General features: G+C 39.3%; 1 protein-coding gene across 1 annotated transcript in view; it reads left to right on the forward strand.

The window, feature by feature from the left end:
• OGDH (oxoglutarate dehydrogenase) overlaps positions 1–26,797 on the forward strand; it is a 281,110-nt gene that overhangs the window by 189,010 nt on the left and 65,303 nt on the right. The window contains exon 12 of the mRNA XM_053718145.1: positions 4,611–4,763. Within this exon, the coding sequence (XP_053574120.1) occupies positions 4,611–4,763 (153 nt within the window). The remainder of the gene's footprint in view (positions 1–4,610; positions 4,764–26,797) is intronic.

Raw genomic sequence — 26,797 nt, forward strand, 5'->3', positions numbered from 1 at the left:
TCTTCGCTCAGGCTTGGGCAAGAGATGTTCTGGATCCTTGGGCGCTAGAAATAGTCTCCCAAGGTTATCTTCTGGAATTCAAGGGACTTCCCCCAAGGGGGAGGTTCCACAGGTCTCAGTTGTCTTCAGACCACATAAAAAGACAGGCATTCTTACATTGTGTAGAAGACCTGTTAAAAATGGGAGTGATTCATCCTGTTCCATTAAGAGAACAAGGGATGGGGTTCTACTCCAATCTGTTCATAGTTCCCAAAAAAGAGGGAACGTTCAGACCAATCTTAGATCTCAAGATCTTAAACAAGTTTCTCAAGGTTCCATCGTTCAAGAGGGAAACCATTCGAACTATTCTTCCTTCCATCCAGGAAGGTCAATTCATGACCACGGTGGATTTAAAGGATGCGTATCTACATATTCCTATCCACAAGGAACATCATCGGTTTCTAAGGTTCGCATTCCTGGACAAACATTACCAGTTCGTGGCGCTTCCTTTCGGATTAGCCACTGCTCCAAGGATTTTCACAAAGGTACTAGGGTCCCTTCTAGCTGTGCTAAGACCAAGGGGCATTGCTGTAGTACCTTACTTGGACGACATTCTGATTCAAGCGTCGTCCCTTCCTCAAGCAAAGGCTCACACGGACATTGTCCTGGCCTTTCTCAGATCTCACGGGTGGAAAGTGAACGTGGAAAAGAGTTCTCTATCCCCGTCAACAAGGGTTCCCTTCTTGGGAACAATAATAGACTCCTTAGAAATGAGGATTTTTCTGACAGAGGCCAGAAAAACAAAGCTTCTAGACTCTTGTCGGATTCTTCATTCCGTTCCTCTTCCTTCCATAGCTCAGTGCATGGAAGTGATCGGGTTGATGGTAGCGGCAATGGACATAGTTCCTTTTGCGCGCATTCATCTAAGACCATTACAACTGTGCATGCTCAGTCAGTGGAATGGGGACTATACAGACTTGTCTCCGAAGATACAAGTAAATCAGAGGACCAGAGACTCACTCCGTTGGTGGCTGTCCCTGGACAACCTGTCACAAGGGATGACATTCCGCAGACCAGAGTGGGTCATTGTCACGACCGACGCCAGTCTGATGGGCTGGGGCGCGGTCTGGGGATCCCTGAAAGCTCAGGGTCTTTGGTCTCGGGAAGAATCTCTTCTACCGATAAATATTCTGGAACTGAGAGCGATATTCAATGCTCTCAAGGCTTGGCCTCAGCTAGCGAGGGCCAAGTTCATACGGTTTCAATCAGACAACATGACAACTGTTGCGTACATCAACCATCAGGGGGGAACAAGGAGTTCCCTAGCGATGGAAGAAGTGACCAAAATCATTCTATGGGCGGAGTCTCACTCCTGCCACCTGTCTGCTATCCACATCCCAGGAGTGGAAAATTGGGAAGCGGATTTTCTGAGTCGTCAGACATTGCATCCGGGGGAGTGGGAACTCCATCCGGAAATCTTTGCCCAAGTCACTCAGCTGTGGGGCATTCCAGACATGGATCTAATGGCCTCTCGTCAGAACTTCAAAGTTCCTTGCTACGGGTCCAGATCCAGGGATCCCAAGGCGGCTCTAGTGGATGCACTAGTAGCACCTTGGACCTTCAAACTAGCTTATGTGTTCCCGCCGTTTCCTCTCATCCCCAGGCTGGTAGCCAGGATCAATCAGGAGAGGGCGTCGGTGATCTTGATAGCTCCTGCGTGGCCACGCAGGACTTGGTATGCAGATCTGGTGAATATGTCATCGGCTCCACCTTGGAAGCTACCTTTGAGACGAGACCTTCTTGTTCAGGGTCCGTTCGAACATCCGAATCTGGTTTCACTCCAGCTGACTGCTTGGAGATTGAACGCTTGATTTTATCGAAGCGAGGGTTCTCAGATTCTGTTATTGATACTCTTGTTCAGGCCAGAAAGCCTGTAACTAGAAAGATTTACCACAAAATTTGGAAAAAATATATCTGTTGGTGTGAATCTAAAGGATTCTCTTGGGACAAGGTTAAGATTCCTAGGATTCTATCCTTCCTTCAAGAAGGATTGGAAAAAGGATTATCTGCAAGTTCCCTGAAGGGACAGATTTCTGCCTTGTCGGTGTTACTTCACAAAAAACTGGCTGCTGTGCCAGATGTTCAAGCCTTTGTTCAGGCTCTGGTTAGAATTAAGCCTGTTTACAAACCTTTGACTCCTCCTTGGAGTCTCAATTTAGTTCTTTCAGTTCTTCAGGGGGTTCCGTTTGAACCCTTGCATTCCGTTGATATTAAGTTATTATCTTGGAAAGTTTTGTTTTTAGTTGCAATTTCTTCTGCTAGAAGAGTTTCAGAATTATCTGCTCTGCAGTGTTCTCCTCCTTATCTGGTGTTCCATGCAGATAAGGTGGTTTTACGTACTAAACCTGGTTTTCTTCCAAAAGTTGTTTCTAACAAAAACATTAACCAGGAGATTATCGTACCTTCTCTGTGTCCGAAACCAGTTTCAAAGAAGGAACGTTTGTTGCACAATTTGGATGTTGTTCGCGCTCTAAAATTCTATTTAGATGCTACAAAGGATTTTAGACAAACATCTTCCTTGTTTGTTGTTTATTCTGGTAAAAGGAGAGGTCAAAAAGCAACTTCTACCTCTCTCTCTTTTTGGATTAAAAGCATCATCAGATTGGCTTACGAGACTGCCGGACGGCAGCCTCCCGAAAGAATCACAGCTCATTCCACTAGGGCTGTGGCTTCCACATGGGCCTTCAAGAACGAGGCTTCTGTTGATCAGATATGTAGGGCAGCGACTTGGTCTTCACTGCACACTTTTACCAAATTTTACAAGTTTGATACTTTTGCTTCTTCTGAGGCTATTTTTGGGAGAAAGGTTTTGCAAGCCGTGGTGCCTTCCATTTAGGTGACCTGATTTGCTCCCTCCCTTCATCCGTGTCCTAAAGCTTTGGTATTGGTTCCCACAAGTAAGGATGACGCCGTGGACCGGACACACCTATGTTGGAGAAAACAGAATTTATGTTTACCTGATAAATTACTTTCTCCAACGGTGTGTCCGGTCCACGGCCCGCCCTGGTTTTTTTAATCAGGTCTGATAATTTATTTTCTTTAACTACAGTCACCACGGTACCATATGGTTTCTCCTATGCAAATATTCCTCCTTAACGTCGGTCGAATGACTGGGGTAGGCGGAGCCTAGGAGGGATCATGTGACCAGCTTTGCTGGGCTCTTTGCCATTTCCTGTTGGGGAAGAGAATATCCCACAAGTAAGGATGACGCCGTGGACCGGACACACCGTTGGAGAAAGTAATTTATCAGGTAAACATAAATTCTGTTTTTTCCACTCCCCCTGTACCATGTGACAGCCATCAGCCAATCACAAATGCATACACGTACCATGTGACAGCCATCAGCCATTCACAAATGCATACACACTTATTCTTGCACATGCTCAGTAGGAGTTTAAATATAAATTTACTGTGCACATTTAGTTAATGGAAGTAAATTGGAAAGTTGTTTAAAATGGTATGCTCTATCTGAATAATGAAAGTTTAATTTTGATTGAGTGTCCCTTTAAGTCTGGAGTTTACACCGTTCATGTTCAGCTCGTAATCAATAGTGTAATGCTTCTTCGGAGTTGACTTTAAAGGGACATTACAACCAAAAATTTTCGTTCATGATTCAAATAGAGAATACAATTTTAAACAGCATCCCAATTTACTTATTTTATCTAATTTGCTTCATTCTTTAGATATCCCTTGTTGAAGGACTAGAAATGCACATGGGTGAGCCAATAACACAAGGCATCTATCTGCAGCCACCAATCAGCAGCTACTGAGCCTATCTAGATATGCTTTTCGGCAAAGGATATCAAGAGAATTAAGCAAATTAGATAATAGAAGTAAATTAGAAAGTTGTTCAAAACTGCATGCTCTTTCTAAATCATGAAATTAAAAAAAAATCTGTTTTATGTCCCTTTAACTTTGTTGGTAACATACAAAGGTATAGGCAAGCTATGGTACAGTATACTGCAACATAATAGAATGTGTTCTTAATCCATTAAAGCCACAAAAAGATCATATTTCCTTATTACTTAAATAATTGCACTAGTAATTGGTAAGGTTTCAAGTGCTCAAAAAAATATTTATTAGCTGTGTTATAGAAAAATAAAATTATAGATTATGTAAGTATAATTGTCCCACATTTCCTAGGAAAAGCAAATTCTGTAACCTGCAAATGCTGCAAAACAAATAGCTGGTTTCGGCAATTTGTAGCATTTTGAAAAACTAGATTACAGATTTTCTTTTTTGGAATCTGTATGGGGACAAAGTACAAAGTTTACGTAAATGAGATATATATATATATATATATATATATAAATATATATATATATAAAATTTTTATGTTGCTTTAAAGCCAATGGCAGTCATTTTTAGTAAATAGGTGGAATGTAAATGTTATATCCTGTACCTTTCTGTGCACAAACCTACGATTGCAGTAGAAATTTATGTATGCTGCACGACCATATATAGGTTACTTATTTTTGCATGTGGGTGTAGTTCATCTGAGAAATGGGTTATACAGTGTAACATTTTGACAATATCCTGATGAGTGCATTTCCTATATTCTCCTATCTCAGGTTTGTTACCGCAGGAATGGTCATAATGAGATGGATGAGCCCATGTTTACGCAACCCCTGATGTACAAGCAGATACGCAAGCAGAAGACAGTCCTTCAGAAATATGCAGAGACTCTCGTATCACAGGGTGTTGTCAATCAGCTAGAGTATGAGGTAAAAACAACTTTAGGGAGCTTTATTTGTTATCTGTCTACCTAACGCCCTATGAACATAAAGTGTGTGCTTTAAGGATTCTATTCTTTTTTTTCTTCCCCCTATTTTGTATAATTTCTGTGTGTGTTTCAAGCACCTCCCACAGTTAAAATATTTGCGTTTTCGCTACTTGTGTTGGGTTAATTTTTTTTGCTATTACTCCATCTTGTTTTCTCAACATTTCTTAAGCTTAAAGGGACATTGTACACTGTTAAAGGCAATAGTTGAGTGAAAGCATAGAGCACATTGTAATAAAAAGATAACATAACCAATAAATAGAAACCGTATATTTTTTTTATTTTTTTCTTAACCTTTAAAAATGTCACCATAGTGCTTCTAAAAGGGGATTCAGGGACGCCCTTAGTGAGGGGCCGCACACACTATAGAGATCACACCCCTGAAAATCGAAAGTGTTTTTTATATAAAATGAAAATGTAGGCCTACTTGATCAAATTGCGCATGCACAATGCTTGAAGTTAACTCGTGCTAGTTCCCGAGAGTGCACTCACGAGAGAGGTAGCATGCACTTATTTTTTTATGTACTTCATGGTGGCATGTACTTATTTTTGAACATGGTATGGTTTTTCTTCTCGATAATGTAATATTTACTGGCACCATGTAACAATAAATTATAAAAACAGGTCCAGGAGTAATCGCTTCCCTTCCCTGGTGCTGCCACTCCTTAAATAATTAATTAAAAATAAAAAGGAAAGAAGGGGGAGAAAAGAAAATGGTCTATTATAGTAAAATCACAATCTTTAAATTATCTTTATTAACAGTATTCCCAAATGTAATAATTTTGGCACAGTACTATAGGGGTTAATGAAAACCAGGACATAAATCCTAAGGCGTATTCTAAGAGAAATTCAACTTTAAATACAGAGTTAATTCCCCCAAATCATTGGAAAACAGTCCTACAATCCAGCTTATGCAGTGCTCTGGCAATTCATATAATTTTTTATTTCCACTTTCTCCAAAATCCATTTTAATTTTTATATTTCCATCATTTTCTTCATATGTGGACATATTTTACAATGCCCACATGCTGCTGATTCTTTGGAAATTGGAGATTTATTGACTTTCCTATCAAAGGGGCAATTTACTAACATTTTTTTTTAGATTTGCTGCTCGTCTATATGTGAATTTAGGCCATCTAGGTAAGAAAGGCTTTAATCTTTCATCTGATAATAAAATATGCCAATATTTGTTGAAAATCAGAAGTATCTCAGAACTTACAGAATCATAGGTTGAGGTGAATCGGATAACATTGTCTTGTTTTAAAAGATTCCATCGTAGTACAATTTCTTCTAAGTCTTCAATATTCACCAAGAGTTACATTTTTAATTGCCATTGGAAAATGAGCACTTGTTGCATAAAATGTATTAGTTGCTATTGGTTTACAATATAAATCCACTATTTTATTATACTCTGATCTTTTAATCATCAGGTCAAGAATCTCTATTTTTCATTTATATTGCACAAATAGACCAAACGGAAGTTATTCATCTTTGGTATAAACTCCTCCAATTGTGCTCTACTACCATTCCAAATTATAAACATCATCTATATATCTGGACCAGTGAAGGACATTGTCTGTGTATTCTTTCATGTCATTATTAAATACTATATTCTCCTCCCTCCAGCCCAGATATAGATTAGCTTAAGTAGAGACGCAGGGAGTGCCAATACATTCCTACATGTTTGTAAATAGAACTGATCATTAAAGGGACAGTAAACACTTAGATGGTAATATAAAATGATAAGCTGTACAAAAAACTCTGCAATATCCCCTATTCCTGTAATTCTGTTCTGAAGTTGTGAGCTTTTCAGTTAATGTTAGAAATGAAAGTGCAGAACACTGTTATATTCCACACAGCCATTGGCTCCATACTCTAGTGACCTATTTATAACTTTCCCTTATTGGCCACAGCACAGAAAGAAACCTAAGTTACAACATGGCAGCACCCACTGCTTTATAAACACTAAAACTTTACACTTATTTTGTCAATATTTAAACAACTAATGAAAAAATGTACCTTTCTGTATAGCATTTATTTAGTGTTTAATGTCCCTTTTTTTTAAATACAAAATAATTATATTTAATACAAAGTTCAATAGTTCTAACAATAATTATCTGGTGTCCTCTAATATTAATGTTGTATTCTTTAAAAAAATGTTCAACTGCTCCATTCAGTTTGTATGCTAGTATATAGTGATTCCCCATCACAAGAAACTAATGGTGCTGAATCAGGAATATGAACATTTCTCAGTTTATTTATTATATCTGTAGTATCTCTTGTGTAAGATTAAATATCTACAACTAGTTTCCTTAATCTAGCATCAGGATTTTTACTAGCTTTCTCTGTTAATGAGTTTATTCTAGATATTACTGGTCTTCCTGGTGGTTGTTCTTTATTCTCATCAATTTTGGGTAATAGGCAGAAGGTAGCAATTTTAGGAGAGAGTACTGACCATTTATTTCCTCAGCTATTGCACCCGTGTTATACCTTTCCTTGATTAACTTGTTATATTTGTGTAAGAAAACTTCTGTGGGATCACTTAAGTTGTTTATCATTTTAAATATTACGTAATTGATTGCTTTTTGGATATTTCTCTTGTTAAGTGTATCCAGTCCACGGATCATCCATTACTTATGGGATATTAACTCCTCCCCAACAGGAAGTGCAAGAGGATTCACCCAGCAGAGCTGCTATATAGCTCCTCCCCTAACTGCCATTACCAGTCATTCTCTTGCACCCAACAAATAGATAGGATGTGTGAGAGGACTGTGGAGATTATACTTAGTTTCATACCTTCAATCAAAAGTTTGTTATTTTATAATAGCACCGGAGTGTGTTATTCCTTCTCTGGTAGAATTTGAAGAAGAATCTACCTGAGTTTTTCTATGATTTTAGCCGGAGTAGTTAAGATCATATTGCTGTTTCTCGGCCATCTGAGGAGAGGTAAACTTCAGATCAGGGGACAGCGGGCAGATTAATCTGCAAAGAGGTATGTAGCAGCTTATTATTTTCTGACAATGGAATTGATGAGAAAATTCTGCCATACCGATATAATGTAAACTCAGCCTTAAATGCAGTAGCAGCAACTGGTATCAGGCTGTCATGTATGTATATTTTACACTTCAGTATTCTGGGGAATGGCACTTCACTGGAATTATACTGTATGCATAAAACTTTAGCCTAATTTGCAGGGACTAGCAACAGGCTTTTTAATAACACTCAATTTATTAATGTTAAACGTTTTTTGCTGGCATGTAAAATCGTTTAATTTTCTGAGGTACTGGGTGAAAAAATGTTTTGGGCACTATTTTTTTCCACTTGGCAGTCATTTTATTTAATTTATGACAGTTTACTGATCTCTCTCACTGTTATGTGTGAGGGGGAGGGGCCTTTTTTGGTGCTTTTGCTACGCATCAAAAAATTCAGTCAGAAGTTTGTCTTCCCTGCATGATCCGGTTCATCTCTACAGAACTCAGGGGTCTTCAAAACTTGTTTTGAGGGAGGTAATCACTCACAGCAGAGCTGTGAGATTGTAGTTGACTGTGATAAAAAAACGTTTATTTCTGTATTTTTTTTCTGCTATCAGGGTTAGTTATCCTTTGCTAATGGGAGCAATCCTTTGCTAAAATTGTGTTTTTTACAAAGATTTGATGCTATAACTTTTCAGTTTATTAATTTTCAACTGTCATAACTTTTTCTGTGCTTCTTATAGGCACAGTACGTTTTCATATTATAGTAAATTACTTGAAAAGTATTTCCAAGTTGCTAGTTTATTTGCTAGTGTGTTAAACATGTCTGATTCAGAGGAAGATATCTGTGCTATATGTGCTAAAGCCAAAGTGGAGCCCAATAGAAATTTATGTACTAACTGTATTGATGCTACTTTAAATAAAAGTCAATCTGTACAAATTGAACATATTTCACCAAACAACGAGGGGAGAGTTATGCCGACTAACTCGCCTCACGTGTCAGTACCTGCATCTCCCGCTCGGGAGGTGCGTGATATTGTAGCGCCGAGTACATCTGGGCGGCCATTACAAATCACATTACAGGATATGGCTACTGTTATGACTGAAGTTTTGGCTAAATTACCAGAACTAAGAGGTAAGCGTGATCACTCTGGGGTGAGAACAGAGTGCGCTGATAATATTAGGGCCATGTCAGACACTGCGTCACAATTTGCAGAACATGAGGACGGAGAGCTTCATTCTGCGGGTGACGGTTCTGATCCAAACAAACTGGATTCAGATATTTCAAATTTTAAATTTAAGCTGGAAAACCTCCGTGTATTACTAGGGGAGGTGTTAGCGGCTCTGAATGATTGTAACACAGTTGCAATACCAGAGAAAATGTGTAGGTTGGATAAATATTTTGCGGTACCGGCGAGTACTGACGTTTTTTCCTATAGACTTACTGAAATTGTTACTAAGGAGTGGGATAGACCCGGTGTGCCGTTCTCACCCCCTCCGATATTTAGAAAGATGTTTCCAATAGACGCCACCACACGGGACTTATGGCAAACGGTCCCTAAGGTGGAGGGAGCAGTTTCTACTTTAGCTAAGCGTACCACTATCCCGGTGGAGGATAGCTGTGCCTTTTCAGATCCAATGGATAAAAAGTTAGAGGGTTACCTTAAGAAAATGTTTGTTCAACAAGGTTTTATATTGCAACCTCTTGCATGCATTGCGCCTGTCACGGCTGCAGCAGCATTTTGGTTTGAGTCTCTGGAAGAGACACTTGAATCAGCTCCATTAGATGAGATTACACACAAGCTTAAAGCCCTTAAGTTAGCTAACTCATTTATTTCAGATGCCGTAGTACATTTAACTAAACTTACGGCTAAGAATTCCGGATTCGCCATTCAGGCACGCAGAGCACTGTGGCTAAAATCCTGGTCAGCTGACGTTACTTCTAAATCTAAATTGCTTAATATACCTTTCAAAGGGCAGACCTTATTCGGGCCCGGGTTGAAAGAAATTATCGCTGACATTACAGGAGGTAAAGGCCATGCCCTGCCTCAAGACAGAGCCAAACCTAAGGCTAGACAGTCTAATTTTCGTTCCTTTCGTAATTTCAAAGCAGGAGCAGCATCAACTTCCTCTGCACCAAAACAGGAAGGAGCTGTTGCTCGCTACAGACAAGGCTGGAGACCTAACCAGTCCTGGAACAAGGGCAAGCAGGCCAGGAAACCTGCTGCTGCCCCTAAGACAGCATGAATCGAGGGCCCCCGATCCGGGAACGGATCTAGTGGGGGGCAGACTTTCTCTCTTCGCCCAGGCTTGGGCAAGAGATGTCCAGGATCCCTGGGCGTTAGAGATCATATCTCAGGGATACCTTCTAGACTTCAAATTCTCTCCCCCAAGAGGGAGATTTCATCTGTCAAGGTTGTCAACAAACCAAATAAAGAAAGAGGCGTTTCTACGCTGCGTACAAGATCTTTTATTAATGGGAGTGATCCATCCGGTTCCGCGGTCGGAACAAGGACAAGGGTTTTACTCAAATCTGTTTGTGGTTCCCAAAAAAGAGGGAACTTTCAGGCCAATCTTGGATTTAAAGATCCTAAACAAATTCCTAAGAGTTCCATCGTTCAAAATGGAAACTATTCGGACAATTTTACCCATGATCCAAAAGGGTCAGTACATGACCACAGTGGATTTAAAGGATGCTTACCTTCACATACCGATTCACAAAGATCATTACCGGTATCTAAGGTTTGCCTTTCTAGACAGGCATTACCAGTTTGTAGCTTTTCCATTCGGATTGGCTACGGCTCCGAGAATCTTCACAAAGGTTCTGGGTGCTCTTCTGGCGGTACTAAGGCCGCGAGGAATTGCGGTAGCTCCGTACCTAGACGACATTCTGATACAAGCTTCAAGCTTTCAAACTGCCAAGTCTCATACAGAGTTAGTACTGGCATTTCTAAGGTCGCATGGATGGAAGGTGAACGAAAAGAAGAGTTCTCTCTTTCCACTCACAAGAGTTCCCTTCTTGGGGACTCTTATAGATTCTGTAGAAATGAAGATTTACCTGACAGAAGACAGGTTAACAAAGCTTCAAAATGCATGCCGTGCCCTTCATTCCATTCAACACCCGTCAGTAGCTCAATGCATGGAGGTGATCGGCTTAATGGTAGCAGCAATGGACATAGTACCCTTTGCACGCCTACATCTCAGACCGCTGCAATTGTGCATGCTAAGTCAGTGGAATGGGGATTACTCAGACTTGTCCCCTACTCTGAATCTGGATCAAGAGACCAGAAATTCTCTTCTATGGTGGCTTTCTCGGCCACATCTGTCCAGGGGGATGCCATTCAGCAGGCCGGACTGGACAATTGTAACAACAGACGCCAGCCTACTAGGTTGGGGCGCTGTCTGGAATTCTCTGAAGGCTCAGGGACAATGGAATCAGGAGGAGAGTCTCCTACCAATAAACATTCTGGAATTGAGAGCAGTTCTCAATGCCCTTCTGGCTTGGCCCCAGTTAACAACTCGGGGGTTCATCAGGTTTCAGTCGGACAACATCACGACTGTAGCTTACATCAACCATCAGGGAGGGACAAGAAGCTCCCTAGCAATGATGGAAGTATCAAAGATAATTCGCTGGGCAGAGTCTCACTCTTGCCACCTGTCAGCAATCCACATCCCGGGAGTGGAGAACTGGGAGGCGGATTTCTTAAGTCGTCAGACTTTTCATCCGGGGGAGTGGGAACTTCATCCGGAGGTCTTTGCCCAAATACTTCGACGTTGGGGCAAACCAGAGATAGATCTCATGGCGTCTCGACAGAACGCCAAGCTTCCTCGTTACGGGTCCAGATCCAGGGATCCGGGAGCGGTTCTGATAGATGCTTTGACAGCACCTTGGACCTTCGGGATGGCTTATGTGTTTCCACCCTTCCCGATGCTTCCTCGATTGATTGCCAGAATCAAACAGGAGAGAGCATCAGTGATTCTAATAGCGCCTGCATGGCCACGCAGGACTTGGTATGCAGATCTAGTGGACATGTCATCCTGTCCACCTTGGTCGCTACCTCTGAAACAGGACCTTCTGATCCAGGGTCCCTTCAAACATCAAAATCTAATTTCTCTGAAGCTGACTGCTTGGAAATTGAACGCTTGATTTTATCAAAACGTGGTTTTTCTGAGTCAGTTATTGATACCTTAATACAGGCTAGGAAGCCTGTTACCAGAAAGATTTACCATAAGATATGGCGCAAATACTTATATTGGTGCGAATCCAAGAGTTACTCATGGAGTAAGGTTAGGATTCCGAGGATATTGTCTTTTCTACAAGAAGGTTTAGAAAAGGGTTTATCCGCCAGTTCCTTAAAGGGACAGATTTCAGCTCTGTCCATTCTTTTACACAAACGTCTGTCAGAAGTTCCGGACGTTCAAGCTTTTTGTCAGGCTTTAGCTAGGATCAAGCCTGTGTTTAAAACTGTTGCTCCACCATGGAGTTTGAACTTAGTTCTTAATGTTTTACAGGGGGTTCCGTTTGAACCCCTTCATTCCATTGATATCAAGTTGTTATCTTGGAAAGTTCTGTTTTTAATGGCGATTTCCTCGGCTCGAAGAGTCTCTGAGTTATCTGACTTACATTGTGATTTTCCTTATCTGATTTCTTTCATGTAATTAGCAAGAGTCCATGAGCTAGTGACGTATGGGATATACATTCCTACCAGGAGGGGCAAAGTTTCCCAAACCTTAAAATGCCTATAAATACACCCCTCACCACACCCACAATTCAGTTTTACAAACTTTGCCTCCGATGGAGGTGGTGAAGTAAGTTTGTGCTAGATTCTACGTTGATATGCGCTCCGCAGCAAGTTGGAGCCCGGTTTTCCTCTCAGCGTGCAGTAAATGTCAGAGGGATGTGAGGAGAGTATTGCCTATTTGAATGCAGTGATCTCCTTCTACGGGGTCTATTTCATAGGTTCTCTGTTATCGGTCGTAGAGATTCATCTCTTACCTCCCTTTTCAGATCGACGATATACTCTTATATATACCATTACCTCTGCTGATTCTCGTTTCAGTACTGGTTTGGCTTTCTACAAACATGTAGATGAGTGTCCTGGGGTAAGTAAATCTTATTTTCTGTGACACTCTAAGCTATGGTTGGGCACTTTGTTTATAAAGTTCTAAATTTATGTATTCAAACATTTATTTGCCTTGACTCAGAATGTTCAACATTCCTTATTTTTCAGACAGTCAGTTTCATATTTGGGATAAATGCATTTGTTTCAATCATTTTTTCTTACCTTAAAAAATTTGACTTTTTCCCTGTGGGCTGTTAGGCTCGCGGGGGCAGAAAATGCTTCATTTTATTGCGTCATTCTTGGCGCAGACTTTTTTGGCGCAAAAATTGTTTTCTGTTTCCGGCGTCATACGTGTCGCCAGAAGTTGCGTCATTTTTTGACGTTTTTTTGCGTCAAAAATGTCGGCGTTCCGGATGTGGCGTCATTTTTGGCGCCAAAAGCATTTAGGCGTCAAATAATGTGGGTGTCTTTTTTGGCGCTAAAAAATATGGGCGTCACTTTTGTCTCCACATTATTTAAGTCACATTATTTATTGCTTCTGGTTGCTAGAAGCTTGTTCACTGGCATTTTTTTCCCATTCCTGAAACTGTCATTTAAGGAATTTGATCAATTTTGCTTTATATGTTGTTTTTTCTTTTACATATTGCAAGATGTTCCACGTTGCAACTGAGTCAGAAGATACTTCAGGAAAATCACTGCCCAGTGCTGGAGCTACCAAGCTAAGTGTATCTGCTATAAACTTTTGGTATCTGTTTCTCCAGCTGTTGTTTGTATTGCATGTCATGTCAAACTTATTAATGCAGATAAAATTTCCTTTAGTACTGTTACATTACCTGTTGCTGTTCCGTCAACATCTAATTTTCAGAGTGTTCCTGATAACATAAGAGATTTTATTTTTTAAATCCATTAAGAAGGCTATGTCTGTTATTTCTCCTTCTAGTATACATAAAAGTCTTTTAAAACTTCTCTTTTTTCAGATGAATTTTTAAATGAACATCATCATTCTGATACTGATAATGGTTCTTCTGGTTCAGAGGTTTCTGTCTCAGAGGTTGATGCTGATAAATCTTTGTATTTGTTCAAGATGGAATTTATTCGTTCTTTACTTAAAGAAGTATTATTTGCATTAGAAATAGAGGATTCTGGTCCTCTTGATACTAATTGTAAACGTTTAAATAAGGTTTTTAAATCTCCTGTAGTTATTCCAGAAGTGTTTTATCTCCCTGATGCTATTTCTGAAGTAATTTCCAGGGAATGGAATAATTTGGGTAATTTATTTACTCCTTCTAGACGTTTAAGCAATTATATCCTGTGCCATCTGACAGATTAGAGTTTTTTGGGACAAAAATCCCTAAGGTTATGGGGCTGTCTCTACTCCTGCTAATGTACTACTATTCCTACGGCAGATAGTACTTCATTTAAGGATCCTTTAGATAGGAAAATTGAATCCTTTCTAAGAAAAGCTTACTTATGTTCAGGTAATCTTCTTAGACCTGCTATATTTTTAGCGGATGTTGCTGCAGCTTCAACTTTTTGGTTAGAAGCTTTAGCGCAACAAGTAACAGATCATAATTTTATAGCATTATTATTATTCTATAACATGCTAATAATTTTATTGGTGATACCATCTTTTGATATCATTAGAGTTGATGTCAGGTATATGTCTCTAGCTATTTTAGCTAGAAAAGCTTTATGGATTAAACTTGGAATACTGATATGTCTTCTAAGTCAACTTTGCTTTCCCTTTCTTTCCAGGGTAAATAATCATTTTCGTTCTTTTCCTCACAACAAGGAACAAAAGCCTGATCCTTCATCCTCAGGAGCGGTATCAGTTTGGAAACTATTTCCAGTTTGGAATATATCCAAGCCTTATAGAAACCTATAGCCAGCTCCTAAGTACCTATGAAGGTGCGGCCCTTATTCCAGCTCAGCTGGTATGGGGCAGATTACGTTTTCTTCAAAGAAATTTGGATCAATTCCGTTCTCAATCTCTGGTTTCAGAACATTGTTTCAGAAAGGTACAGAATTGGCTTCAAGTTAAGGCCTCCTGCTAAGAGATTTTTTTCTTTCCCGTGTCCCAGTTAACACAGCAAAGGCTCAGCATTTCTGAAATGTTTCAGATCTAGAGTTGGCTGGAGTATTTATGCCAGTTCCAGTTCTGGAACAGGGGCTGGGGTTTTATTTTATCTCTTCATTGTACCAAAGAAGGTCAATTCCTTCAGACCAGTTCCGGATCTTTCATTATTGAATCGTTATGTTAGGATACCAACATTCAAGATGGTTACTGTAGGACTATCCTGCCTTTTGTTTAGCAAGGGCATTATATGTCTACAATAGATTTACAGGATGTGTATCTGCATATTCCGATTCATCCAGATCACTTTTAGTGTCTGAGATTCTCTTTTTAGACAAGCATTACCAGTTTTTTGGCTCTACCGTTTGGCCTAGCCTCAGTTCCAAGAATTTTTTTCAAAGGTTCTCGGTGCCCTTCTTTCTGTAATCAGAGAACAGGGTTTTGGTATTTCCTTATTTGGACGATATCTTGGTACTTGCTCAGTCTTCTCATTTTCGAAGAATCTCATACGAATCGACTTGTGTTGTTTCTTCAAGTTCATGGTTGGAGGATCAATTTACCAATCAATTCATTGATTCTTCAGACAAGGGTAACCTTTTTAGGTTTCTAGATAGATTCAGTGTCTATGACTCTGTCCTTGTCAGACAAGAGAAGTTTAACATTGATATCAGCTTGTCAAAACCTTCAGTCACAATCATTCCCTTTGGTAGCCTTATGCATGGAAATGTTGGGTCTTAGGACTGCCGCATCAGATGCGATCTCCTTTGCTCGTTTTCACATGCGACCTCTTCAGCTCTGTATGCTGAACCAATGGTGCAGGGATTACTCAAAGATATCTCAATTAATATCTTTAAACCGATTTTATGACACTCTCTGACATGGTGGACAGATCACCATCGTTTAGTTCAGGGGGCTTCTTGTTCTTCCGACCTGGACTATAATCCCAACAGATGCAAGTCTTACAGGTTGGGGAGCTGTGTGGGGGTATCTGACGGCACAAGGGGTTTGGGAATCTCAGGAGGTGAGATTTCCGATCAATATTTTGGAACTACGTGCAATTTCAGAGCTCTTCAGTCTTGGCCTCTTCTGAAGAGAGAGTTGTTCATTTGTTTTCAGATAGACAATGTCACAACTGTGGCATACATCAATCATCAAGGAGGGGCTCACAGTCCTCTGGCTATGAAAGAAGTATCTCAAATTTTGGTTTGGGCGGAATCCAGCTCCTGTCTAATCTCTGCGGTTCATATCCCAGGTATGGACAATTGGAAAGCGGATTATCTCAGTCGCCAAACGTTGCATCCGGGCGAATGGTCTCTTCACCCAGAGGTATTTCTTCAGATTATTCAAATGTGGGAACTTCCAGAAATAGATCTGATGGCTTCTCATCTAAACAAGAAACTTCCCAGGTATCTGTCCAGATCCCGGGATCCTCAGGCGGAGGCAGTGGATGCATTATCACTTCCTTGGAAGTATCATCCTGCCTATATCTTTCCGCCTCTAGTTCTTCTTCCAAGAGTAATCTCCAAGATTCTGAAGGAATGCTCGTTTGTTCTGCTGGTAGCTCCGGCATGGCCTCACAGGTTTTGGTATGCGGATCTTGTCCGGATGGCCTCTTGCCAACCGTGGACTCTTCCGTTAAGACCAGACCTTCTGTCTCAAGGTCCTTTTTTCCATCAGGATCTGAAATCCTTAAATTTAAAGGTATGGAGATTGAACGCTTGATTCTTGGTCAAAGAGGTTTCTCTGACTCTGTGATTAATACTATGTTTCAGGCTCGTAAATCTGTATCCAGAGAGATATATTATAGAGTCTGGAAGACTTATATTTCTTGGTGTCTTTCTCATCATTTTTCTTGGCATTCTTTTAGAATACCGAGAATATTACAGTTTCTTCAGGATGGTTTAGATAAGGGTTTGTCCGCAAGTTCCTTGAAAGGACAAATCTCTGCTCTTTCTGTTCTTTTTCACAGAAAGATTGCTATTCTTCCTGATATTCATTGTTTTGTACAAGCTTTGGTGTGTATAAAGCCTGTCATTAAGTCAATTTCTCCTCCTTGGAGTTTGAATTTGGTTCTGGGGGCTCTTCAAGCTCCTCCATTTGAACCTATGCATTCATTGGACATTAAATTACTTTCTTGGAAAGTTTTGTTCCTTTTGGCCATCTCTTCTGCCAGAAGAGTTTCTGAATTATCTGCTCTTTCTTGTGAGTCTCCTTTTCTGATTTTTCATCAGGATAAGGCGGTGTTGCGAACTTCTTTTGAATTTTTACCTAAGTTGTGAATTCCAACAACATTAGTAGAGACATTGTGGTTCCTTCATTATGTCCTAATCCTAAGAATTCTAAGGAGAAATCTTTGCATTCTTTGGATATTGTTAGAGCTTTGAAATATTATGTTGAAGCTACTAAGTCTTTCCGAAAGACTTCTAGTTTATTTGTTATCTTTTCCGGTTCTAGAAAGGCCAGAAAACTTCTGCCATTTCTTTGGCATCTTGGTTGAAATCTTTAATTCATCTTGCCTATGTTGAGTCGGGTAAAACTCCGCCTCAGAGGATTACAGCTCATTCTACTAGGTCAGTTTCTACTTCCTGGGCGTTTAGGAATGAAGCTTCGGTTGATCAGATTTGCAAAGCGGCAACTTGGTCCTCTTTGCATACTTTTACCAAATTCTACCATTTTGATGTATTTTCTTCTTCTGAAGCAGTTTTTGGTAGAAAAGTACTTCAGGCAGCGGTTTCAGTTTGAATCTTCTGCTTATGTTTTTCATTAAACTTTATTTTGGGTGTGGATTATTTCAGCAGGAATTGGCTGTCTTTATTTTATCCCTCCCTCTCTAGTGACTCTTGTGTGGAAAGATCCACATCTTGGGTAGTCATTATACCATACGTCACTAGCTCATGGACTCTTGCTAATTACATGAAAGAAAACATAATTTATGTAAGAACTTACCTGATAAATTCATTTCTTTCATATTAGCAAGAGTCCATGAGGCCCGCCCTTTTTTGTGGTGGTTATGATTTTTTTGTATAAAGCACAATTATTCCAATTCCTTATTTTATATGCTTTCGCACTTTTTTCTTATCACCCCACTTCTTGGCTATTCGTTAAACTGAATTGTGGGTGTGGTGAGGGGTGTATTTATAGGCATTTTAAGGTTTGGGAAACTTTGCCCCTCCTGGTAGGAATGTATATCCCATACGTCACTAGCTCATGGACTCTTGCTAATATGAAAGAAATGAATTTATCAGGTAAGTTCTTACATAAATTATGTTTTTTCATTCAGACAAGGTAGTTCTGCGTACTAAACCTGGGTTCCTGCCTAAGGTGGTCACTAACAGGAATATCAATCAAGAGATTGTGGTTCCATCTTTGTGTCCTAATCCTTCTTCGAAAAAGGAACGTCTGCTACACAATCTAGATGTAGTCCGTGCCCTGAAATTTTATCTACAGGCAACTAAGGATTTTTGACAAACGTCTTCCCTGTTTGTCGTTTATTCTGGTCAGAGGAGAGGTCAAAAAGCTTCGGCTACCTCTCTCTCCTTTTGGCTTCGTAGCATAATACGGTTAGCCTATGAGACTGCTGGACAGCAGCCTCCTGAAAGAATTACAGCACATTCTACTAGAGCTGTGGCTTCCACTTGGGCCTTTAAGAATGAGGCTTCTGTTGAACAGATTTGCAAGGCTGCAACTTGGTCTTCTCTTCATACTTTTTCCAAATTTTACAAATTTGACACTTTTGCTTCTTCGGAGGCTGTTTTTGGGAGAAAGGTTCTTCAGGCAGTGGTTCCTTCCGTATAAAGAGCCTGCCTGTCCCTCCCGTCATCCGTGTACTTTAGCTTTGGTATTGGTATCCCATAAGTAATGGATGATCCGTGGACTGGATACACTTAACAAGAGAAAACATAATTTATGCTTACCTGATAAATTTATTTCTCTTGTAGTGTATCCAGTCCACGGCCCGCCCTGTCACTTTAAGGCAGGTAATTTTTCCATTAAACTACAGTCACCACTGCACCCTATGGTTTTCCTTTCTCTGCATGTTTTCGGTCGAATGACTGGTAATGGCAGTTAGGGGAGGAGCTATATAGCAGCTCTGCTGGGTGAATCCTCTTGCACTTCCTGTTGGGGAGGAGTTAATATCCCATAAGTAATGGATGATCCGTGGACTGGATACACTACAAGAGAAATAAATTTATCAGGTAAGCATAAATTATGTTTTTGTGCTGTTGGTCATAGCACCTTATTCTCTCCTTTTAACACTGTTTAAATTGAACATCTGACCATTTAGTCATTTCACATAATGATTCCTTTTCCCCTTTTTGTTAAATTTACATTATTTTAAAACAGTATTTCTTGTAGTGAAATTACTTAATTACATACTGAATTCAATATAGTTTGATATAAGATTCCCTTATAAACAAGTATCTAGGAAGAATCACAAGATTAGAAAAACATGCTACATGTTTACATTTTGGAACAGCGGAAACAAGCTGAGAAGTTAAATATAGATTGTTTAGACATCGGAGAATGAATTGGATGACCGTAAACGTCAGAATCACGTGATTGGAACATGTTGAAAAGGTTGTATTGATTGGACTTTTAGGTATAAGTTATCTTGGGCATCTCTATTGCCGCCTCCTATGTAATATAATTAACAGTTGTCTCCACTTATTGATGGCCAATATGTCTGATGTGCGTCCGTTTGATTGGAGGAAATGTATAACAGAGGTGGGGACTATGAAGGTGGAGCTGTTAGGTTTAAATAACGGAGGGTACCAGGGCTTTAAAGTATAAATATTCATTATTGGAAAAGGCCTGTCTGCGGACCAAGATTAGTTTGTTTTGTTTCTGCCTTTGGTCTGTTTATAATACTGTGTTTCTGGAAAATTAGAAAAACCAGCAGCCAAGAGGGTAGGAGGGATACGTAAGTTGTTACAGAAACCTAAGCGCCTACATAACAAGAGCTAACATTTAATTTTATTTACATATTACAAAGGCTCTTCTTGGAAAATGGAAATAAAATGACAAAGGACATTATACCCTCATGCAAGTGCTTACCTATCACATTTATGTTTTTCTGATGCTGAGGTTCCTGTATATCGTCCAGTAATACCGGGGGGGTTCATATGCAAAGACTGTTTTCCCATGATTTAGGGAAATTAACTTGAATTTATATGGGGATTTCTCTTAGAATATATGCAATAGGTTTTATGTTCTGGTTTTCATTAATTCCTAGTACTGTGCCAAAATTATTGGTTTTATATGTGGGAATATGTGTGCTATAACCCATTTTCTCCTTTTTCCTCTTCTTTCCACTTTTTTTCCTTTTTTATTTCGAGTTAATTAAGGGGTAGCAGCACCAAGGAAGGTAAGAGATGACTCTCTGACCAGTTTTTTCAATTTAAAGGGACAGTCTAGTCAGAATTAAACGTTCATGATCCAGATAGGGCATGTAATTTTAAACAACGTTCTAATTTACTTTTATCATCAAATTTGCTTTGTTCTCTTGCTAAACTTAGGTAGGCTCTTATGCTAATTTCTAAGCCATTGAAAGCCGTCTTTTATCTGAATGCATTTTGACAGTTTTCCCACAGCTTGAGGGCATTAGTTCATCTGTGCCGTATATATATACAGTATATATATATATATATATATATATACACACACACAATAATGTGCTCATGTCTGTGGAGTTACCTAGGAGTCAGCACTGATTGACTAAAATGCAAGTCTGTCAATAGAACTGGAATAAGAAAGCTGTCTGTAGAGGCTTAGATACTAGGTAATCACAGAGGTAAAAAGTACAGTATATTAATATAACAGTGTTGGGTTTGAAAAACGGAGGAATGGGTAATAAAGGGATTATCTATCTTTTTAAAGGGACAGTCAACACCAGCATTTTTGTTGTTTAAAAAGAAAGATAATCCCTTCATTACCCATTCCCCAGTTTTGCATAACCAACACAGTTATAATAATACACGTTTTACCTCTGTAATTATCTTGTATCTAAGCTTATGCTGACTGCCCCCTTATTTCAGTTCTTTTGACAGACATGCGGTTTAGCCAATCGGTGCTCAGTCCTAGGTCACTTTACGTGCATGAGCTCAATGTTATCTATATGAAACATGTGAACTAATGCCCTCTAGTGGTCAAAATGTATTCAGATTAGAGGCAGTCTTCAAGGTCTAAGAAATTAGCGTATGAGCCTCCTAGTTTTAGCTTTCAACTAAGAATACCAAGAGAACAAAGCAAAATTGGTGATAAAAGTAAATTGGGAAGTTGTTTAAAATTGCATTTCCTATTTAAAACATGAAAGTTTTTTTGGACTTGACTGTCCCTTTAATCAAAATAATTCTGGAGTAGACTGTCCCTTTAATATAATTATATAGTGCCAGTGAATATTATTACATTCTAATTTACTTTTGAGTCTGATTCAACAGTCTCTTCTCACTAGAGCACCTATAATAATAATAATAATAATAAAAGAAAAAAAATAGAAAATGGACAGTTTTAATTTTGGGTGGAGGAAATGAAGATGTATTTTATTATAAGTGATAATCTAGATTGGGGTCACTGAAAACAAAAAAAAATGTAAAAAAACAGATGAGACAATGGATTATTGGGATGTATAATTTATATAAGGATAGCACTGTTATTCTGAGGAGATTACAAATTTAAATTATTATTATTGATTTTAGTAATATTAAAAAGGAATGTAAAGTGAAATGGGAATCTACTTTAAAGGAATTTTCCATTAAAGCTGTCGGCTACTTCACTGAATATGAGATGGACAAGTTAGAAACACTCAATGGATTGATAGGGATTTGTCAGATTATAGTAAGGAGAGTGTATTTATATTCTCATACATGTGTTAACATATTAAGTGACACCATACTGAGAAGGAGGATATCAAAAGGAGGTATGCAAACAAGAAGACGAATTGCATTCAGCAAGAACACCAAATTCTCAAAGTAACTGATCAATTATTAATACAATTCATTTTGCAGAGCCCTAACTGATTATCACATAAAGGTACTAGAGAGAGGTTTATCTTTGCCTTTTCTCCCAGATACAAAAATTGATGTTTGACATTATCAAAGAGATCCATATTTCTGTGAGAAAACTCCTATAAATGACATATTTCTGTGTAGAACAAAATGAAGAGAATTTAGATCAAAAGGCATTGCAAGATCTTATTTCCATCTTAAATGAATCCGAGGCAAAAAGAGAGAAGGATAATTGGAGAGGAATCCTTAAAAGGAAATCCTAATTTGTACCTTCTCAAATTTCACTCCAAATAATTACATTTTTTAAAGCGATTGTAAAGTTTAATGATTTAAAGCCCACTATCTAAAATTAATCTTAAAAACAGGGGCACTTTAAGTCATTAAACTTTATAAAGACTCTTCTTTCTTTTTTTTATATATATATATATACTTACCATTTCGTTACTGTAAACAGACCGTCGATCCTCTGTCAGCATCTTCTTCTGTAGTTAGCATATCGATGATGAATCCGGCTTCCTCCAATAGTTGCGTGCCCCAAAAGCTGGATGCCAGAGTCTTAAAAGAAATTGTACTACAATGGAATCTTTTAAAAAAGCAGCTGATGAACTCAGTTCTAGATTGCTAGTAAAGGGTTATTTATCCAAGTCTTTAGCAAGAGCGTACCATAAAGCCTTAGGTTATCATCAAGAGGAGCTCTTACAACCTAGAAAAGCATCTAATGTAGACAATGTAATCCGATTTATCTCAACCCATAATTCTATACGGGACGTTTAGGTATAATGAGGCAGCAATACAGATGTCTAAGATAAAGCTCTGGTATAATTTAGGGAGAGTTGCCTCTACCTATTGATGGCCATCACATCTGATGTGCTTCTGTGATTAAAGGAAATGTATAACAAAGAGGTGGGGAATATGATTAAAGGGGGAGCTATTTTGGTTGAAATAACGAAGGACACACAGGGCATTCAAGTATAAATATTCAGCATTGAAAAGGCCTTCCTGTGGGCCGCATTTGCTTTTGTTTTTTCTTTTCAAACTTTTTGTGGTCCGTTTGCATATTAATCCCCTCCCCCCCAGGAATTATTAGCAAAGAATTTGACTGTTTTCCTATGAATTTTGGGGGGAATTATTAACTCTGTATTTAATCCTCTTAGAATACGCCATAGTTTCTATGTCCTGGTTTTCATTAACCCCTATAGTACTGTGGCAAAATTATTGGTTTTATATTTGGGAACACCATTACTAAATATTGTAATTTTAATGTAAGAAGAACTTTGTGCGCTAAACCCCCTTTTCTCCTTTTTTCCCTTTTTCCCTTCTTTCCCCTTTTTTCCTGTTTATTTTGAGGTTGTTTTTTTTTACTCAGTCATAATAATTGTATCAAAAATATATCACAGATTATAATAATGATGGCCATAGTGCAAGGACTCTCCGAAAGCCATTAGGAATGAAGTTATTGACTCATAATTGCCCAATTCCATCAATATTTTAAAGAACAGAGCCAATAGTAAATCCTAGGTCCCTTTTTATTATAAAGGACCACTCAATGCAGTAGAATTACATAATTAACAAGTGCATAATAAAAAGACAATGCAATAGCACTCATTCTGAATTTCAAATAAGCAGTAGATTTTTTTTCTTCTATTTTCTGACCCCCGTATCATGTGACAGACATCAGCCAATCACAGTATAAGTATACCCTGTGAGCTTGTGCACATGCTCAGTAGTATCTTGTTCCCCAGAAAGTGTGAATATAAAAAGACTGCAAAATTTGACAATGGAAGTAAATTGGAAAGTGTCTTAAAACTGCGCGCGCTTTCTGAATCATGAAAGTTTATTTTCACTTGAGTGTCCCTTAAGTACACTTATACCTATGTCTGCCCAAAGCTAAGACCAGTCCATGTTAGTAACAGTTTTTGTATAATCATACAGTCACGCTATTCATCAGACTGGTTTCTTGCTACCATACTAGAATTATTTCACCATTTGCTGTGTAGAAGTTTATATGGAGCCACGGCACAGCTTTTACACTTGCAGTACCCGCGCGCATGCTCAAAGCCAACAAGCAGTGAATGAGCAGGACATTGTGAGGACACGGTGAGTAACAAACTGAAACTTCAGTGCCTGGTTATGGGGCTTCAAATACAGAATTATCATCATTAAATTACTCTCAAATTTTATCTACATGGGTTAAATTTACTGATACTGAAGAAAACAACATTTATACATTCATAAATTTAGTGTACACTGTCCCTTTAAGTGTCAGAGTGACGCTAAATGTTTTTTAATACAAATGTTTTCTTTCTCCAACATAGGTGTGTCCGGTCCACGGCGTCATCCTTACTTGTGGGATATTCTCTTCCCCAACAGGAAATGGCAAAGAGCCCAGCAAAGCTGGTCACATGATCCCTCCTAGGCTCCGCCTACCCCAGTCATTCTCTTTGCCGTTGTACAGGCAACATCTCCACGGAGATGGCTTAGAGTTTTTTAGTGTTTAACTGTAGTTTTTATTATTCAATCAAGAGTTTGTTATTTTGAAATAGTGCTGGTATGTACTATTTACTCAGAAACAGAAAAGAGATGAAGATTTCTGTTTGTATGAGGAAAATGATTTTAGCAACCGTCACTAAAATCCATGGCTGTTCCACACAGGACTGTTGAGAGCAATTAACTTCAGTTGGGGGAACAGTGAGCAGTCTCTTGCTGCTTGAGGTATGACACATTCTAACAAGACGATGTAATGCTGGAAGCTGTCATTTTCCCTATGGGATCCGGTAAGCCATGTTTATTAAGATCGTAAATAAGGGCTTCACAAGGGCTTATTAAGACTGTAGACTTTTTCTGGGCTAAATCGATTCATTATTAACACATATTTAGCCTTGAGGAATCATTTATTCTGGGTATTTTGATATAATAATATCGGCAGGCACTGTTTTAGACACCTTATTCTTTAGGGGCTTTCCCAAATATAGGCAGAGCCTCATTTTCGCGCCGGTGTTGCGCACTTGTTTTTGAGAGGCATGACATGCAGTCGCATGTGAGAGGAGCTCTGATACTTAGAAAAGACTTTCTGAAGGCGTCATTTGGTATCGTATTCCCCTTTGGGCTTGGTTGGGTCTCAGCAAAGCAGATACCAGGGACTGTAAAGGGGTTAAAGTTCAAAACGGCTCCGGTTCCGTTATTTTAAGGGTTAAAGCTTCCAAATTTGGTGTGCAATACTTTTAAGGCTTTAAGACACTGTGGTGAAAATTTGGTGAATTTTGAACAATTCCTTCATGTTTTTTCGCAATTGCAGTAATAAAGTGTGTTCAGTTTAAAATTTAAAGTGACAGTAACGGTTTTATTTTAAAACGTTTTTTGTACTTTGTTATCAAGTTTATGCCTGTTTAACATGTCTGAACTACCAGATAGACTGTGTTCTGAATGTGGGGAAGCCAGAATTCCCATTCATTTAAATAAATGTGATTTATGTGACAATGACAATGATGCCCAAGATGATTCCTCAAGTGAGGGGAGTAAGCATGGTACTGCATCATTCCCTCCTTCGTCTACACGAGTCTTGCCCACTCAGGAGGCCCCTAGTACATCTAGCGCGCCAATACTCCTTACTATGCAACAATTAACGGCTGTAATGGATAATTCTGTCAAAAACATTTTAGCCAAAATGAACACTTATCAGCGTAAGCGCGACTGCTCTGTTTTAGATACTGAAGAGCATGACAACGCTGATAATAATGGTTCTAAAGGGCCCCTAACCCAGTCTGATGGGGCCAGGGAGGTTTTGTCTGAGGGAGAAATTACTGATTCTGGGAACATTTCTCAACAAGCTGAACCTGATGTGATTACGTTTAAACAGAGAAACTATGTAAAATGGACAAGTTCCTAGAGGTCCCGGGGCTCCCAGAAGCTTTTCCTATACCCAAGCGGGTGGCGGACATTGTTAATAAAGAATGGGAAAGGCCCGGTATTCCTTTCGTCCCTCCCCCCATATTTAAAAAATTGTTTCCTATGGTCGACCCCAGAAAGGACTTATGGCAGACAGTCCCCAAGGTCGAGGGAGCGGTTTCCACTTTAAACAAACGCACCACTATACCCATAGAGGATAGTTGTGCTTTCAAAGATCCTATGGATAAAAAAAAAAAAAAAAAAAAAAAATGTTTGTTCAGCAGGGTTACCTTCTACAACCATTTTCATGCATTGTCCCTGTAGCTACAGCCGCATGTTTCTGGTTCGATGAGCTGATAAAGGCGGTCGATAGTGATTCTCCTCCTTATGAGGAGATTATGGACAGAATCAATGCTCTCAAATTGGCTAATTCTTTCACCCTAGACGCCACTTTGCAATTGGCTAGGTTAGCGGCTAAGAATTCTGGGTTTGCTATTGTGGCGCGCAGAGCGCTTTGGTTGAAATCTTGGTCAGCTGATGCGTCTTCCAAGAACAAGCTACTTAACATTCCTTTCAAGGGGAAAACGCTGTTTGGCCCTGACTTGAAAGAGATTATCTCTGATATCACTGGGGGTAAGGGCCACGCCCTTCCTCAGGATCGGCCTTTTAAGGCAAAAAATAAACCTAATTTTCGTCCCTTTCGTAGAAATGGACCAGCCCAAAGTGCTACGTCCTCTAAGCAAGAGGGTAATACTTCTCAAGCCAAGCCAGCTTGGAGACCAATGCAAGGCTGGAACAAGGGAAAGCAGGCCAAGAAACCTGCCACTGCTACCAAGACAGCATGAAATGTTGGCCCCCGATCCGGGACCGGATCTGGTGGGGGGCAGACTCTCTCTCTTCGCTCAGGCTTGGGCAAGAGATGTTCTGGATCCTTGGGCGCTAGAAATAGTCTCCCAAGGTTATCTTCTGGAATTCAAGGG

This window comes from Bombina bombina, chromosome 6, assembly GCF_027579735.1.
Source record: "Bombina bombina isolate aBomBom1 chromosome 6, aBomBom1.pri, whole genome shotgun sequence".
In the NCBI taxonomy this organism is placed as follows: domain Eukaryota; kingdom Metazoa; phylum Chordata; class Amphibia; order Anura; family Bombinatoridae; genus Bombina; species Bombina bombina.